At 63.4% G+C, this 16,314-nt stretch overlaps 1 protein-coding gene across 1 annotated transcript in view; it reads left to right on the top strand.

Moving 5' to 3' along the window:
* The window catches only part of BESB_053610 (uncharacterized protein), a gene marked incomplete at both ends in the record, with an annotated part of 37,340 nt that overhangs the window by 15,771 nt on the left and 5,255 nt on the right, over positions 1 to 16,314 (top strand). The window contains 5 exons of the mRNA XM_029363796.1: positions 252 to 4,777; positions 5,038 to 6,130; positions 6,823 to 7,077; positions 7,665 to 13,112; positions 13,199 to 16,289. Of these exons, the coding sequence (XP_029219719.1) occupies positions 252 to 4,777; positions 5,038 to 6,130; positions 6,823 to 7,077; positions 7,665 to 13,112; positions 13,199 to 16,289 (14,413 nt within the window). The remainder of the gene's footprint in view (positions 1 to 251; positions 4,778 to 5,037; positions 6,131 to 6,822; positions 7,078 to 7,664; positions 13,113 to 13,198; positions 16,290 to 16,314) is intronic.

The following is a 16,314-nucleotide window of genomic DNA, read 5'->3' as shown; positions in this document are numbered from 1 at the left end:
GAGACTGTACCACGGATACATGGGGATGACGGGCGACTGACAGGAGAGCCACTGCGTGCATGTGAACCCCCCCTGGCTTTTATGTGTCGCTGGGAATCTGAGAGGCCCACGCACTCATCTCCACCCCCCCTCTCACCCCCACACCCCGTTCACGTTGTCAGTGCCTGTGTGTAAGACCCGTCGGCGGTAGCATGCGTTTTGCACCAGCAACCACCAGTTGTTCGTCACCATTGTGTGCTCATTACCCTCAGCACCAATGAATCACGTGGAGTCCGTTCCGGCCCCGAGCGCCGACGACCCCGACGGCTTTAGGGAAGCGACAGAGGCAACAGAGATGAGCTTGAGCTCGTATGACACGAGGCCGCAACACGACACGGCGGAACTTCTGGCTATGGAGGAGGGCATGCTGCACCGCTCCGCGCCTTGCACTGGTAGAGCGAAAGTCTCAACTACGGCCTCGCGGCGCAGATCCGCGCTGGAGGATGAGGGAGCCACGCGCATGATGACCGGAACTGTGGAGTCCGTTGGTCCTTGCTGGGCTGAAGACTCGGTCGCCCTTTGGCTTCCCATGTCGCGGACCTCGACTGGCTCAGCCGCAGACGTCAGTCTCCCGAATCGTCTCGTGTTTGAGACAGCACACCGGCAGGACCGAGCGGCTTGGGACGAAACGAAACAACCCCGGTGGGGACTGCCGCCTTCTTTTCGCGGCTGTGCGCACGCCGATGATGTATCAATCGCTCATGCCAACAGCGCGATTCCCAGTTCCTTGCCAGCATACTACTTCGAGGTCTCCATCGAGTCGTTGATCGCACTCCACCCGTCGCCGCACGTCCTGAATCTCGCGAGCGCTTCCACAGAAACGGCGTCCGCCGAAGGATGGTTGCCTGGCGCTCGCGGCTCTTGCGCCGTTCCGCTGCCCGGATGCCTGCTTCGCCCGCCGCTCCTGCAACCTGCGGGCACGCCACAGAAGGGCACCGCCCAAGGGGAGACACAAGCCGGAAAGGGGCCCGGGGTGGAGCCGCCCTCTGCTTCGGGATGCTCTGGAATGGCTATTGGCCTCTTCCGAGAGGGCGTTGAACTGAAAGGCCGAGCTGGGTGTCACGGCAGCTTCGCCTACTGTTGCTGCGGGGCGCTGCTCCACTCAGCGACTGGCAAGGAAGAGCCAGTCGGTTTTTCCGCCCCCTTCAGAGCAGGTGATACCGTCGGCGTGTACTGGGACCTCAAGCGGTTGTCGGTATCCCTGATCAAGAACGGCACGCCACTCAAAGTCTTTCCGCTTCCGCCGCGTGGCGTGCTGCAGCTGCCCGCGTCCCAGACAGCTCCCTCCCGCTGCGAGGAGGATCCGAGATGTCCGACCGCCGAGGGCGCAGCACCGGCCGCTCAGGATAGCATTTCCACTCCACGCCGAAGCGACGTCCCCGCTGACGCTTCGAGGCCTGCCGATTCTGGGTCCGGCCCCGAGGCTCCGTCGGCGGCCCCCGCTGGCCATTCAACAGAGGAGGCCGCGCAGCAAGGTACATGGTGTGTTTCCCTTGGCTCCTGGTCGCCTCGACTTGAGCCCCGAGATGTGCCCGCTCCTTCATCCGCTTTGCCAGAGACGCCACGCGTCGTCTCACCCCTTGCGTCTGCCGAAAGACAACCCGCCGATGAGGTGTTTTACCAAGAATCTGGGTTCATGCCCGCCTCCGCATCGATGATGCGTCGTGGGACTTCCTCCTCTTCGCCTCGCGCGGTAGAGCTGAGAACTACCGGCAGTGCCTCGATATCATCGTATTTGAAAACGCTTTCTAGCTCAGGTAGCGCGGTGGCATTTCAAGGCGTGAGAGGCCGCTATAGGCCGGTCGTGTGGGCCTTTGGCTGCTCGGCGTGCCGCTTGCGAGCTAACTTCGGAGATCGTCCTTTTGTCTTTCCATTCGAGGCTAGCCTAGACGCTGAGGACTCCCAGCAGCTTCCAGAAGGGTCGCTTGCAATTTCGCGTACTAGCGAGGACATCATCGAAACTCCAGGAGCATCCCATTTATCGCAGGCTAGGCGCTCTGAATACGTCGGAGAGGCCGAGCGCCCCGATTGCGGGCAGGCACCACGAGGCGCCGCTGCCGACGGGGCTTTCGCGGGCGACGCCGAAGGCGGTTCATCCAACCAAATATCCGCTGTGGGTGGAGAAAGGCGTCCAACGGTTTTTGCCGCTGATCAGCAGTCAGCTGTGCCCCTGGCAACCTCGAGAGACGGTAGAGCTGGAGCTCCACGTCCCCCGTCCTCGACCGCGCCTCGAATCTCGGCAGTCGCGGGCACTGGCGCCCGTGGGTCGTCAGGTTTCTCTGCTGCTGCGCCCTCCTCCGCGCCGATTCTGCTCCGCGAGGACGAGCTGCAGCGCCGCAGTGTGGCGGAGGATCTACACGAGGTCATGGGGGGCAGTGTGTTCCCGCTGTCGCTTTGTGTGAGGGCGCTGGAGACGACACACGACGATCTGCAAGCGGCAGCAGAGTGGCTGCTTGAGCACGGCTTGGACGAGCTCGAGACGCTTCAGGAACAGTTTCTCCGAGAGGTTGAAGCAGAGGAGCTTCAGCGACAAGTCGCAGATGGGAGTTCAATGCAGGGAGAGGAGACTCTGTGGGCACAGGGAGAGACCGGTGAGAGGACGTTTGCAGGCGGGGCCTCTGGGGGCTTCAGCGAAGGGGAGGATAGCGCGCAGCAACAGACAAGGAGGGGGCAACGCCGCCGAGAAAGCGGTGACGGCGAGGAAGGGGCTGAGGCAGAAGAAGTGGATTCAGAGGGCATGGATATGGGGGGCGATGGGCGTGGAGAGTTTGCCACCGCTAGCCGGCGCCAGCCTACCGGTGCTGCAGAGAAGGAAGGCCACAGTCGAGGTGACTGCGGCGAAGCTGGTAGAGGGAACGGAGGCCAGGGCTCCCGGGGGGGAAGCGGTGGTTCACTAGAGGAAGGCTCCCCACGCCTGCGCCTCGAAAACGAGACACAGAATGGCATATCATTGAAGAAGAGCGGCAGGACTGCAGGGCTGTCCCAGACGAACCCCGCCCTTGCCAGCGGCCTGACAGAGCTTGCAGCGCTGTCTCGGAACCAGCCGTTCGAGTATCTTCGCAGCCTCTCTTGCATATGCTCCGCGTCATCTCTGTACGTCCGGCCCTCGCAGCAGGAAACGAACTACGGCCTTCTCACTTTCGTGCCAGCCCGACCCCCTGAGGGGTCGACTCCTCAACGACCTGCTTCGTCTCTGTCGCCGTCGTCTCCGCCTGGCGCGTGGATGCCTCCGGGGTTCACGTTGTCGCAAGAAAGCCTGGCGGACGAAGGCTCTCGAGCCCTGTCTGTGAACGCTTTCTGGTTTGATGACATTCTGACGCGGGCATATGGACGGGGGCGAGGGGGTCTCCATTGGGGCGGCCCAGGCGGACCCGCCCAGGCCCCGTCGGGAGTACACATCCCTGGCGTTCTTCTGCCCCCCGGGTCCTACACAGGCCTCCAGCGGCAAGGGCCTACCGAGCCAAGCGCCAACCAGGCGTCTCTCTCGGCGTCCTCTCGAGGCTTTCTAAGCTCTGCGGCTGCCGCCGTGGCGAGCTGGGGAGGCGAGGGATCCGCCGCTGCGTCCGCGTCGTCCTCCACCTTTCCAGGCTTCGGGGCAAGGCCAAGAAACGACACAGGCCGATGCGTCATCCCTGTTGCCGCCGAGGAGGTGCACGTAGGCATGCTGCTGCAGATTCATCCTGATGCCTCCAGCGTTGTCTGCGAGTTCGCTGCAGTGGTCCGTGAAGACGCGGGAGAGGACGCTGACGCGGCGGCGGTCCCCGGGCACGCGCAAGTCTTCAAGGGGGACGCGACGGCGCACGGCCGATCAGCCGAGCACAGGACATCCGCTGGAGCCTCGGACGTGGCGGACGACGCCCTCAACGCTTGGGAGTCTCGACTGCTGTGTGAAGACAACGACATGCACTATTCAGCGCATATAACTCTCATCGAGAATGTGATGGCTCCAGACTGCCTGAACACACTCGCCGGGAGATGCGGTACCGTGTGGGAGATAGAGTGGGTTGAGGTGCAGATGCCTGAGCAGCTGGAGGCGCAGCACGCTGAATCGGAGAAGAGCGACGAAGTGAGCGACACGGGCGCGGAAGGCGTCGCCATGCAGGTTGATGTACCATGCGGCCGCCGGCCTGACACGCCGCCGACTGGCTCTCCTGGAGCGTCGGATACCTTATCCAGTTCCTCCTCTTCGTCTATGGCAGGCCAGACAATGGGCGGTTTCAAGCATCCGCCGCCGGATCCATCGTCGCCTGCTCTGTTCTCGCCCGCTAGCGCCGTAGCGGCGTCGGGTCTCTCTTCAGAAGGTGGCTACGGCGGCGCGCACCGACTGCGTTACCTGCCCCCCTGCCAGCTGATGGCGCTGGAGCAGCAAATGGCCATTAAGGCGGAGAGGAGGAAGGCGGAGGAAAGCGCTAAGGTGCCAGAAGAGGGGGGCAAGCGCCGCCGCCGCCGCGACAGGAGGCCGCCGGTTGCAGGTGTCCTTACAGTCGTCCTCGAAATGTGGGACCGCGACGTCCAACCTCTCCCGTACCGCCGTCTCGTTCGCGTGCCGCTCGCGGTGTGCTGCCGCCCCATCTTCTCGCCGCAGATCTCCTGGGGAGAAGACGATATCGAAGAACTCCTTTGCGCGACTCCGCAGCAGCTTCGCGCCTGCCGAGGCACAAGCCTGTGGAGCGCGGACTTCTTAGACAAGCTCTTGGCCCTGATGCGCGAAACTGAACGAGCCGTCGCAATTCTTCAGGTGAGGCAGGCCTCCCTGGAGTCGGTGTGCGTGCCGACCTGGGAGCACGCCTCCCGCCCATACAGTGTAGTTTGTCGGCGCAGTCTCTGGCAGGCACTCAGGGCCGTCGAGCCCGCCGGTAGCCCCCCCCCCTCGACATGACACACACACACAGGCACACACACACGCTACACACCCGTACCTACGCTCAAGCACACACACACACACAGAATCTATATCTGACGGTACGTTGTACCTCCATGTGCCTCTGCTGCTCGTAGATGCGTCACGTGGTGCTTCGCATGCTTCAAAGCGCCGAGTTGCAGACGATTTCTCTTGCGGATCTCCACTCCGTGGACCGGTTCATCTCGCTGGTTAAACTGTCCTTCTCGGAGCTCGGGCCCCCAGTCTCTCCTGCGCCGGGAGCGGTGTCGACTGCGTCCCTCGTCGGCACAGCGCTGACCGCGTGGCGCAAGGCCGTGTCTCCTTTCGGCTTGCCCACATCGTCCCCGTTCTTCCTCGAACCCGACCCGCTTGTCGACGCTTTGTCTGGGCCTCGGCAGATGCATCCGCGTCACGCGAGCGAGCCTGCGCAAGGCTCTGGAGCTTCGTTTTGTAAAGGCGACTACTCTGGCACTGAGGCGACTTGCGCGGATGCTGCCTGTCTCCACGTATCGTCTTCCTTGTCTTCTCTTCCCGTTGCGTGCTCTTACCGGCGTGCGGCTCCGGCCCCTCCGCTTGGAAGGTCCACTCCGTCCTCGGCGTTCCTGCCTTTCTTTTCGAGCCCTGAGTTTTTCTCCTCACTTGGCTACGTGTCTTCAGCCGCGATTCCAGAGTATGCGGACGCTCTGTCGGCGTCGTCGCCCCGACTTCCCCACTGTGCCCCTTTGGCGTCACCCGCCTCCACTTTTCTTACCTCTCTGCTGGACACTTCTTCTTCTCCGGCGCTGCAGCGCCTCCCGCTGGACCATGCGCAGCATTTGCTGTGCCTTCTGCAGGTCCTCGCTCGCTTTCTCACTGCGCCTGACTCGGCGGATGCGCTTCTCGCCTGCATCGCCCAGGAGGCGCAACGCCACCTCGACGCGGCGCTCGCGTTTCGGCTGCCTGTGGCGATTGTCGAGTCTCCTCACCCTCTCGGCAGCACCGGGCTGTTCAGTGCGCAAGTGTCCGCCTCACTCGGGAAGATGGAGCTCCTCCATGCTGTGGCTCTGGGGCCGGAATCGAGGAACCTCATCGCCATTCTTGACCCGCGATCCGACATCGGCGACACTGACAACACCGGATACACCGCCACGCTGGCCATTTACCGAGATGAACACCTCGACAGAGAAATATTCTCGTGGCGCTCAGATGACACCAGTGCGCGGCGACCAGGTAGGGGCACGAGTCGGTTACTCACAAGTGTGCGTCACTCTACTGTGCGAAGCGCGTCCTCTGTTCGACAGGGAGTCGTTGCTTCGTGAGCTGCAGCATTTCTCTGTGTCTCCTCCGGCTTCGTTCAGTGCCGGCAGGTGCCTAACAGAAGCTAGCTTCCGAGGCTGGGCGAAGCGCGCCCTCCTCCGCTTATTCGGGTGCATCCAAATTAGGTTGCATCTTCAAACGCTCAGCAATGAATTCTAATTATGAGTGCACAGCTAGCCGGTTGGAAGTGCTGCCGGGAGTCCTCGTGACATGCAAGCGGGCTGGGTGTGCCAAATGTGAATCGGATTGGATCGGTGGCGAGTGAGCTCTCGGCAGGCCCAATGAAACTCTGGTTGATCGATGACGTCCAGAGTTACAGTGTGTACCGCCGATCAACGTCTTGATTGCTTTAACTAGTGTGCCAACATGCGGTTCGCCTGCTCGGATTGCAAAGCCCACACACAGTTGGGGCGGTGGCGTGGCTACCTCCCACTGATTTGTCCTCGCGTCCACTGTGGGGTGTGTCGCCCGTCTGGCGGATTCTGCGATATTCTCTGTCTTAGTCTGGTAGTGTGGGCGCACCGCGGTCTGCTTTGACGTGAACACGCGCCGAATCATAAGGGTGGTAAAAAATGGTTGCCGCGGCGTTCCTTACACGTGCGTAGGTGTCAAATCTCTCGCGGGCCGCATTCTGGCGCTCGACGCGCCTAAAGTCTGGATTCGGTTCACCGCGTCTGCCGCGTCGTCGCCGACCGCGTCCACAGCTCTGGACCTGCCTCAGCGATGGGGGTACCGGATCGTTTTTCTGCCGTTTCTCCTCGCGCTCTCGGATGAGCACGCTCTGCAGAGGCGCAACCCGCACCTGGCCGCAGAGCTGTGTCTCCTCACGGCGCTGGCAGCTACTCCAGAGCAACAGAAAGGTAGACCTTCTTCATTGGGGCGAGGCATCCGCGGGGGTGGTTGTATTTAATTAGGCGTGCATGAGATTGGTTGCATTCCCGCCGCAAGCGCCAGCAAGCGCGTAGAATACACGCTAATCCTAACCCGATGACCGTCCGAAGTTCAACCACCGCTCCCGATCCCACTCTAAAGTGCGGTATGTGCGACGTGCTCATGTGGCAGCCGCCAGGCGCTTCGCCCCTGTTTGAATTTTAACCCTTCGCTTTGGTTTGGGTCGCTACGAGGCATCACTTCCTCTTCCCTTTGTGGCAGCCTCTTGACTGGTGTCGCAGACCGTGCAGACAACCGCAGACGTAACCCGGCGCTGCGGCCCTACGATTCACCTTTCTCAGACTGCCGCAGCTCTGGACTCGTCTTTCCATGTGCATCCCCAGCGTGCCCGCTTACCCTTCGGTGCACTCAGTGCCTCTGTCTACGACTTTCATGCAACTTGATGGAGACGTCATTTCACGGCTTCCGACCCGCGCGGCGTCTGCGCAGTAGTCTTGTACCATATCTCTGCCTGGTCTGCGCAGTGGGGTGGTTGTGCGTCTCCATTTGTTTTCAGAGTTGCTGCCTCCGCTGCTGGAGTCTCTGCTGTGTCACTGCTTTTCTCCGACGACCCTACGAAGCGCCTCAGCTTTGTTTGCCGAACTGCTTACGATTGTACATCCCTGTCCTCCTGATCGGTCCCCGTACTCCCCCCTTCCCCCGCAGTTCCCTCCGCACGTCATCGACCGTGCGGCCGCTCGACTGCAGACTCAAAGGTTCTGTGCTAGCCTTGGACGCTCCAGCGAAAGCTACGAGAAGACCGACGAAGCGTCACCACGCAGTGCGTCCAACCAGGGTTCCATAAAATCGGTGGGAGACGGCGGCGAAGAAGGAGACTGCGAGGTCCCGGACGCAAGACGATCATCGCCTGCGTGTCCGCCGGCCGGCAGCGAAACTCAGACGGTATCTGCGGACAGCGGGAGGGGGGACAGGAAACGGCCACCAGAGAGTGGGGCGGCCGAGGCTAAAGCCAGCCCACAGAACCCGCGGCTGACGCATGCACAGCCATCGTCGCACGGCGGCCCGCCGCAGCTGAAGTCACGCCTGTCATCCATCCCAAGCGAGATCGCTTCGTCGCGTGCCGTGGTCGCGCCTAGCGGCGGCTCGCCGCCGCCGCTGCTCTCACCTCTGTCTGTCGCGCTTCTTCTAGCTATCAGGCTCCAAACTTGCGAACTGTTCGCCCGCCTCTTTCACTCTTTCGAGTGGTGCACAGCAGGCGGTGTGGCAAGCAGCAGCAAACTGATTTCGGGCATGTCCTTGTTGGCTTCCGCCGGCCGCGGGGGCGGTCCAACTGAGGCGGGGGGTCGTCGGAGCGGTTCCGCGTCCTCGTCTTTCGGGTTGCCGCCTCTGCCGTCTGTCTCTGAATCTTCCTCCTCTACGGGCGCGTCCGCGTTCCCTGTTTTTGCGTCGTCTTCTGCCTCGTACTCCCCCGCGCTCGCGGCTTCCGCCTCAGCTTCGTTTCCCTCAGGCTCAGCGGCGTCTGGCGCGAGTCCGGTTCTCTGGCCAGCGGAATGCCAGCGAGAGGCCCTGCGTGCGCTCGTAGATCTCCTCTGTGTGAGCCACGAGTTTTGTTTCGTCTCAAGCATTGGGGGCGCCGGCGAGACGCCAGAAGCGCTCGGGCAGACCGGGGGCTTGACACCCCTCGACGCCGGGCCAGCCGGCGGATGTTTCGAGACAGCCGCGGATACTGTGGGCGGCGTCGGCACAGCTGTGGAAGCCGTCGAAAGTTGCCGCCGACGTGCGAGCTGCAGCACACGAGGCGCCACCAGACTGGGCATCTCCGGGCGCTCCGCGACCCCGCCGTCGGGCTCAAGCGCAGCTTCAGAGGGGGCTTCCTCAGTCTTGTTTCCACCCGTTTATTCTTTTGACCACTTGGGCCGTTTCCGCGCCGAGCCCTGCCATTCCGCGGTGGTGCAAACTCACAGGCGTGTGGTTTCTAGTTGGCTCTCCCTCCTTCGTTCCTCGGAAGTTCCCGAAAACGCAGATAACGCTCCTTCAAACCCGTCTGCCTACTCTGCCTTCCTCGCGCTCCCTCCCTCTCTCGTGTCGTTGGCGACTTCGCTGTCTCTGCCCCTGTGCCCCGAGCAGGTGCGGAGCTCTTCTTCCCGAATCTGCGCTGCTTATTCTTCGGTGCTTCTTTCTCCGTTCTGTTTGCCTAAGTGCGTTACGCCGCTTACCGCATCTGGCGGTTCAGCGCTGCCGCCTGCAACCCAGGAGAGCTCTGCCGCGTCGGGCTCTGCCGCGTCGGACTCTGCCGCGCCTTCGTCCTGCCCGTCGTTACAGTCATTCCTGAAGCCCCTGGTTTTCGCTGGAGACCCGTGCTTCCCTCCGGCAGTTGGCATGCCCCGCTGGAGTCCTCCGGATGACCGCCTACCAGATGAATGGTCCACGAGCGCCTTATCGCGCTCCTCATCCGCTCACGTCTCTGTGTCCACGCATTCTCCGCTGCATCCTGAAGGCCGTCCTGCGCCGTCACTCTCTCTCCTCCCTCCCGTTGCAACTGATCCGTCCGCTGCTCAAGCGTCGGATTTCCTTTTAACTCTTTCCGGCTCACCTCGAGCCGCGCCTGCGCTTCTCGGGCCGCGTGAGGAGGGTTCGACCTGTTCGAGCTGCGTCCCGGACGGCGGCTTCAGCAGCGAATGCCGCTACAACGACGCCTCCGCGCGCTACCCTCAGCACGAGGTTCCGGTCTCGCTGCCTTTTCTCGTGAATCTGTGCCGTCTGGAACTGTGCGTCGAGCGCGCGTTCCTTGGCCGCGTGGATGTCACATCCGCCGTCCAAGGGCTCGCCTTCCTGGCGGGCAATGTGTGTCTCCACCTGCCCGCGGACCGGTCGCTCTGGCCTGCTCTGCTCAGGCGAGGGTTTAGAGCCCGCGAGCGGCACCTCGCGTGGGCGCGGCGCTCTCGAGCGGTGGACGGGAGAGCCAGAGAGGGGGGCGGAGGATCGCAGCGCGGCCACCTGGGGCGAAGCGAAGCGAGGCTAGAGACGAGCGGCGGAGATTCATCCACGGACGGAGAGGGAGCACAGTGCATGCACTCGTCGTGGGAGGCACTGAAGTCAGCGCTTAGCGAATCACCGGACGCAGCCGTCCAACACGCCGCGTCGCTCGCGCCTGCGCCGCATCACTCTCCGAAGGCTTCTCGGGGTTCCGCTCTGTGCTCGCCTCCGTGCTCGGCTCTCGCCGGCGGCAGGCTGAGTATTGCGTACCGGGTTGTCCGCTCGTGCACGGGAGAAGAGCTCGGCTGGGAGTTCGCTGACTTTCCGCCTGCAACCCTTGTTTTCTTGACCGCGTTTCCGCCCTTCTGGTTGTCGCGAGTCTTTCTTGTATGGGACGTGATGAGTCTGTTCTCACTCGCGCGCCTCGCTGCAGTAGGCGAGAAGACGAAGATGATAAAGGAGCGCGAGGCGCAAGAGAGAAAGCGAAGAACAACGCTCAGGAGGCAATCGCCACTTGAGGGAGCCGCAGGAGCCCACTCAAGCGGCGACAGAGATGCGCATTCGAGTCAGAGCCCAGATGCGCATGCGCATGCGCGGGAGGGCGCCAAACCGCGGCCGGAGTTGAGCACGCCATTGGGGGCAGAAACCTTTGAAGACGCGAATAAGGCGACGGAAGTCACACTGAAAGGCAGTGGGCGTGGCACAACCCTATCAGCATGCGGCGCACACGAGCCAACTCGGCAAAGCGAGGTCTCAACTGCGAAGGCTGTAGAGGCAGGCCGTCGCAGGCCAAGAGAGAACATGGACCCGAATCTGGAAGGAGAGGAAATCGAACGAGGAAGTAGGGATGAACGAGGCCAGTCTGAGGCCTATCGTAGCGACGCTGCGAAAGCAGGCCAGAATATCGAAGGTGATCCAACGCTAGTCGCCGCTGACGTCATCGAACAAGTCTTCGACTTTCTTTCCTTCCTTCCTCTACACCCGTCAGTTTTTGGTGGGTTTGCTGACCTTCTGCACAATTGCGGTCAGTCCCCGGGGAGTGAGGGATGCCCGGCAGAACACCGTCCCCCCAGAGGTGAGCTCTCTGCAGACGAAACAGCGGAAGAAAGGGGCAAACCAGCTGTTGCCGCTGCATCCTTGCAGGAGTCCGGCTCGGTGCCTCTCGCTGACCTGTCGGCTTCCAGTGAAGCTGCTTCATCCCCCTTCACTGCTCCTTGTTCGTCGCCAGCTCCTCCGAGTAGCGTCCCTGCGTTGCCGCACCGGAGCCTGCGCGGCATCCGAGAAATGCTTCTTCGAAGCATCGTAGAGGCTGCGGTTCGCGACCACTACTGGCCTGTGTTCCCGGGGCTCGTTGAACTCTGCCCTGCCCGTTTGTCTCTTTCCAGTCACGAGTCGCGTCGTCCGGAGCTTGTGCTTGAGGGCCCCAGCGGCGCACAGACTACGTGCGGCGGGAGAGCTGAAGCCGCCGCAGGTCGCCTGATCGGGAGCGCCGCGGGCACCGACGAGCCTGACACCTTTGCCTCTTCATGGGCGTTTTCCCCGTCCCCAGCGTCTCCTTCCTCTACTGGTTCGTCTTCGTCAGCGGCCGCCTCTGGAGCGGTTCCTGCGGTCAGGTCGTTGACGCAGACGCCGCTCGAAGAGGCCGGAGCGAGACGCCGGCGCAGTTGGGGTCTCGAGGACCTGCGGGGCAGCAGCGCATCCAGGACTTGGCCCGTGCCGTCGGGTGACGCGTCAGGCCCCCAGACCCGTGCGTCGCAGGCTCCACGGGCGCCGGAGTCATTGGCGGCGTCTCCTGTCCCCACGAGAGGGCGCGACCCTCCGCAGAGGCTGCGCGGCCACGAGGCCCGCGGCCCTTTCGACTCAGCCGGCAGCCGGCTGGGGGCAGTCCACAGCACCCGCCAAGATCCGCCAGCGTCGCGCGGCGAGCCCGCGCCCGACCGGAGGTCACGTCAGAGCGCCGGGACCTTGCGTCAAGTGTTGGCGGAGGCTGCGACGCGTCTGGCGGCGTCGCGGCCTTCTGGAGGCTCGTCCACCTGGGCCGCTGCGCCGGTCCGTTCCCCGTTGCCACCGCTGACTGTGCCGGCGTGTGTGTCGGCCTCTCTGGACGTGCGGGCGCCCTGCTCGATCTCCTTCTGGATCTACGACGACGGCGAAGAAGATGACGAGGTTCGTGAAGAAGAGCCGGTGAAGTCTCGCGACGCGGGCGACTCTCACACGGAGGGGTCGCGTCAGAAGGCATCGCCCGCGGCTCCAGAGCCGTTTTGCGCTGCTTCGTCAGCCTCAGCCTCGTCGTCCTCTCGCACTCTTCTGCACCGCAGCTCAGCTTCGAGTTCAGAAGGCTACGACTGGGACGAGGGAGGGACGAGGGGGCGCCCCGTACCCGCTGGACAGGAGAGTCTCGCGGGGGACTCGCCGCCTGCTTCTCTCCCTGCGAACGCATCCGCCACAGAAGCCCTCTCTTCGGTCTCCTCGTCGACGGCGCGCGTGCCTGTGTCTCCGCTCTCTGCGGCGTCTCCGGCCTTTCGTCCCTCCACGTCTTCGTCGCTCTCTGCGCCGGCCGTGGGGCGTGCCTGGCGCCCGAACGCAGGCGCCAGCAGCGGACGCCTCGACGGACGCTCTCAGGAAGACGGTCGCTTCTCGCATCCGCAGAGCGGGCCCGATACTGGCATCGACCGGCGGGGGACTGAGCCGGAACGGCTAGTTTGGGGAGAGGCTTTTGGAAGGGAAGCGGAGCTTGAGTTGCGGCAGTCATCTACGCGGCCGTCGCCACCTTTATGCAGGGGCGGAGCGAGGTCGGATGACCGTTCAGCGAGTTCCTGGTCACCCGCCGAGGCGGCTCACGTGTCTGCCTCCTTGCCGTCCGCATCGGCGCTGTCGCCGGCGCTTCCGCCGCACGCCCCTTCACTCGCTCCTGCCTCTTTTTCCCACTCTCTCTTACGATCGTCTCAGGCAACTGGGTCAGCATCCCTACTGACGCCTTCCGGTTTCTCTGGCGACGAGGCGCCAGCAGCCACGCTCGGATCTGGAAGTTCGTCCGCAGGGCGCGCTGTCGCGTCCGCGTCTGCTGCTGCGCATGCAATATCTTCCGAGTCTTCCGCGTCGGAGGACTCTCAGGCTCGACCCTCGTCTCCCCCGCTTGCGTCTCCGCCACCGGGGCCGAGCCCGGCTCTGTCGCCAGGCTGCCTGTCGCCCCCCTCCACGAGCCCACCCTCCCACATTTTACACCACTCCCGGGGCCGTCCTTCGAGCCTGAGTCAACGCCGCCGCGTTCCTGGCGCCTGGTGTGGCTGCGGGGCTATCCCCTGTCGACTGCGGAGAGCGTTCGCGTCTTCCTCTCGCCCTCCAACCTGGTCGTTGCTGAGCTGCGCATTCCACACCAGACCACGACGTACACGGACTACGAGACGCTTCGCCTATCGCTCTCCTCGAAAACACCCCTGAAAGTGCGGCACTGGACTCATATCGCCATCACCGTCGGCCTCCCGCCCACGCCAGTTCGCCTCCTCCTCGACGGAAAAGAAGTCGCCAAGCGCGACATCACCGGTCGCTGCTCCCTCTGCTACGGCCCGCTGCCCTTCTGGCTTCCTCCCCTCTCCGGCATCCGCACCGCCGAGGGGCTGCTCGAGGCCGAAGAGCAAGAAGACGAGGAAGAGAGAAATCGCTTGGGCGCGGCTGCAGCCGATGCGGCAGCGAAAGCCGAAGAAAGCAGCGACGACTGCGCGAGGCCGGGAGCGGACACGGAGACACCCGCCTCAAGGAGAGGACGCGAGCCCGGTGGAGGAAACAGCGAATCGCCAACACGAAGACGAAGGCATATGCCACCTCCAAGGTGGATGTTACAGCATCTACGCAGCGGACCATTCCATGGATCGCTTTTCGAGGACGACGTCATCGAGGAGACTGATTCACTCGGGCTAGTAGGCCGCAAAAGCCGCGGCATTGGAATGAAGGGCTGCATCGCCGACTTCCGCGTTTACTTTCGAGAATTGCGGCGCGACGAAATCAGGCGAATGGTAAATCAAACCGACATGCGCTTCAACAACGAATACGCGACCATTCAGGGCCAACTTGAGCGACACAAGCGACACAGCGACTGCACCCCGACGACAGTCGGCGCGAGTGAGCTCTCGCAGCAAGGAAACGGAGAGGAGTCCCTGAGGCAATCGACTCTCGCTGAGCGCCACCGGGTATTTCATGTGTCTCCTTCGCAGGATACAAATCTTTCGGCGAGAAACAGAGATGAAGAAAGCGGGGACGCAAGAAGTTGGCAAAGACCGCGGCAACACACGGGCTCGCTTGCTCCCGCCGTTTCAGGTCCCTCTGATACTGCCGCTGCCACAGACACATCCAGCGCGTCTACACATTCGCAGCTGTGTTCAGCAAGCGTTCCTCCTCGTCCAAAATCGCCTCAGCTTGGCGCTTCACGTGCTGCGTCGGTCGCTTCATATGCGCCTGCGTTCGCGCTGCCCTCTTCAGCCTCCTTTGCCCCGCCCAGGCGTCGAACTTCGGCTTTGCCTCCGCTACCGTCTTCGCGTTCTCCGCTCCCTGCAGCCTCGCGTGAACTCGCTCCTTCTTCCCAAGGCGAAATCGGACAGAGAGGCGTCGAGGGCTGGCGGCCACGAGCTGAAGCAGCCGCGCTCGGGAGCGAACGAAGTTCCCGCGGCGACATGCGCGTCACACCTCCTGCGGGCGACAGCGTGGACCGGCAGGGAGAAGGTGACGAGGGCGTTCAGAGTCGAGGGCTCCATGGGGACGCGGAGAGGCGGCGCGGCGGCAGCCTCGAAGCCGGGCGGAGGGCGGCGGGTGATAACAGAGCTGCTTGTGCGCGAGAACTCAGTCTCATGCGGATTAACGAGGGCTGGCGTCAGCTCTGCAGATACCGAATGCAGCGGCGCCAGGCTATGAGGTCGCTTGACGGAGAGGGCGATGAGCGCGATCTAGCCGCCGAACGGGACCTAGAAGCCGGGGCTATGGGGATTGTCGCCAGACGCCTGGGGCCTCGATCCCCTACCGCCGTCGGGAGAGAACAGAGACCGGCGGAGGGCCTCCGCTTGCTTGCAGACCTCGCGGGACTGCGGGGGGAAGGCGGCTGCCGGTCCCGCGACCCCTTCCGGAACTCGTGGCGAGACGAAAGGGACTGGACGCTCTGGGAGAGCCTCCGGGTGCCTGTGGGCGTCGACCCGCTCTTGGCGGTGTGGGAAAGGGCCTCCGCCGCGCACGGCCAGCCGACGGGGGAAGCGCTTCAGAAAGAGGCTGGCGCCCACGCGCCGCACACAGTCACACGACGAAGACGAGAGACTTCGCCTGGGGAGGGGAGAGGCAAGGGGCAAGAAACGAAGTCCAATGCAGAGTCGCGGAAGGCTTCTGCGGGCGTCGCCGAGTGTCGGGTGGGCCGAGGCGCGAGTCAGGAGGGTCCCGGTACCTGCCTCTGTTCAGCTTCCTCTTCGTCGCTGTCTCCCACTCCAGACGGCTTCGAGTGGCGGCTGGCGTTCCCGAGCGCCTCGTGGATCCTCAACGAGCGCATTTGGGCCAGCCTCATTCTGTGCGTCAACAGTCAGCTGATCGACGCAGACTCCTCCAGCCAGCAGGCGTCCCCTGCGCACGCCCTGTCGCCTTCGTCGGCGTCTTCCCCCGCCTCGCGGAGCTCGACGGCAGCTGGCAGGTTCGCTGAAGCCGCCTCCTTCTTCTCTCTTTCGTCTTCCTCGTCTTCCTCCTCAACACGGCAGTCTGATGCGGGCGACCTGGACAGAGTCCAGCTCTTCCGGCAAGCGTTTCCTCTGCGAGTCATTCAGATTCACGCCAGTGTCCTCCACGAGCTCCTGCGGGCTGGCGAGAAGGCGCGGCGAGGTGCCAGCGAGGAGGAAGCGGCAGCGCATGCGCACGTGGGAGTGAACCTGCGCCAAGAGGAGAGAGAAAGCCAAGCAGCGCGGAACGGGGATGCCGAGGAAGCCGGGTGGGGGGCGTGGGTGGATCCACTTCATTCGATTCCCTCACGCGCGTTGCAGAGGGTGCGGCCGGATCTTGGGCACCACGGGCGCCGACTCAGCCGTGGAGGCCGCGAGGCATGTCGCCTCGATCAAATCATGTTGGAGCCTGCGCTACAGTTCTGTCGCTCTTGGATCCAGTTCCTGCTCTCCATTCTTCACTGTGTCGCCGTCTTCGCTCCCTGGTCGTCCGCATTCGGCACGCTCCTGGCGAACTTCCGGTGCGTGCGTCGAGGTGAATCTAGA

This window comes from Besnoitia besnoiti, chromosome IV (genome assembly GCF_002563875.1).
Source record: "Besnoitia besnoiti strain Bb-Ger1 chromosome IV, whole genome shotgun sequence".
In the NCBI taxonomy this organism is placed as follows: domain Eukaryota; phylum Apicomplexa; class Conoidasida; order Eucoccidiorida; family Sarcocystidae; genus Besnoitia; species Besnoitia besnoiti.
Note: the sequence above shows the minus strand (reverse complement) of the source record. Positions and strands in the feature narration are given on the sequence as shown.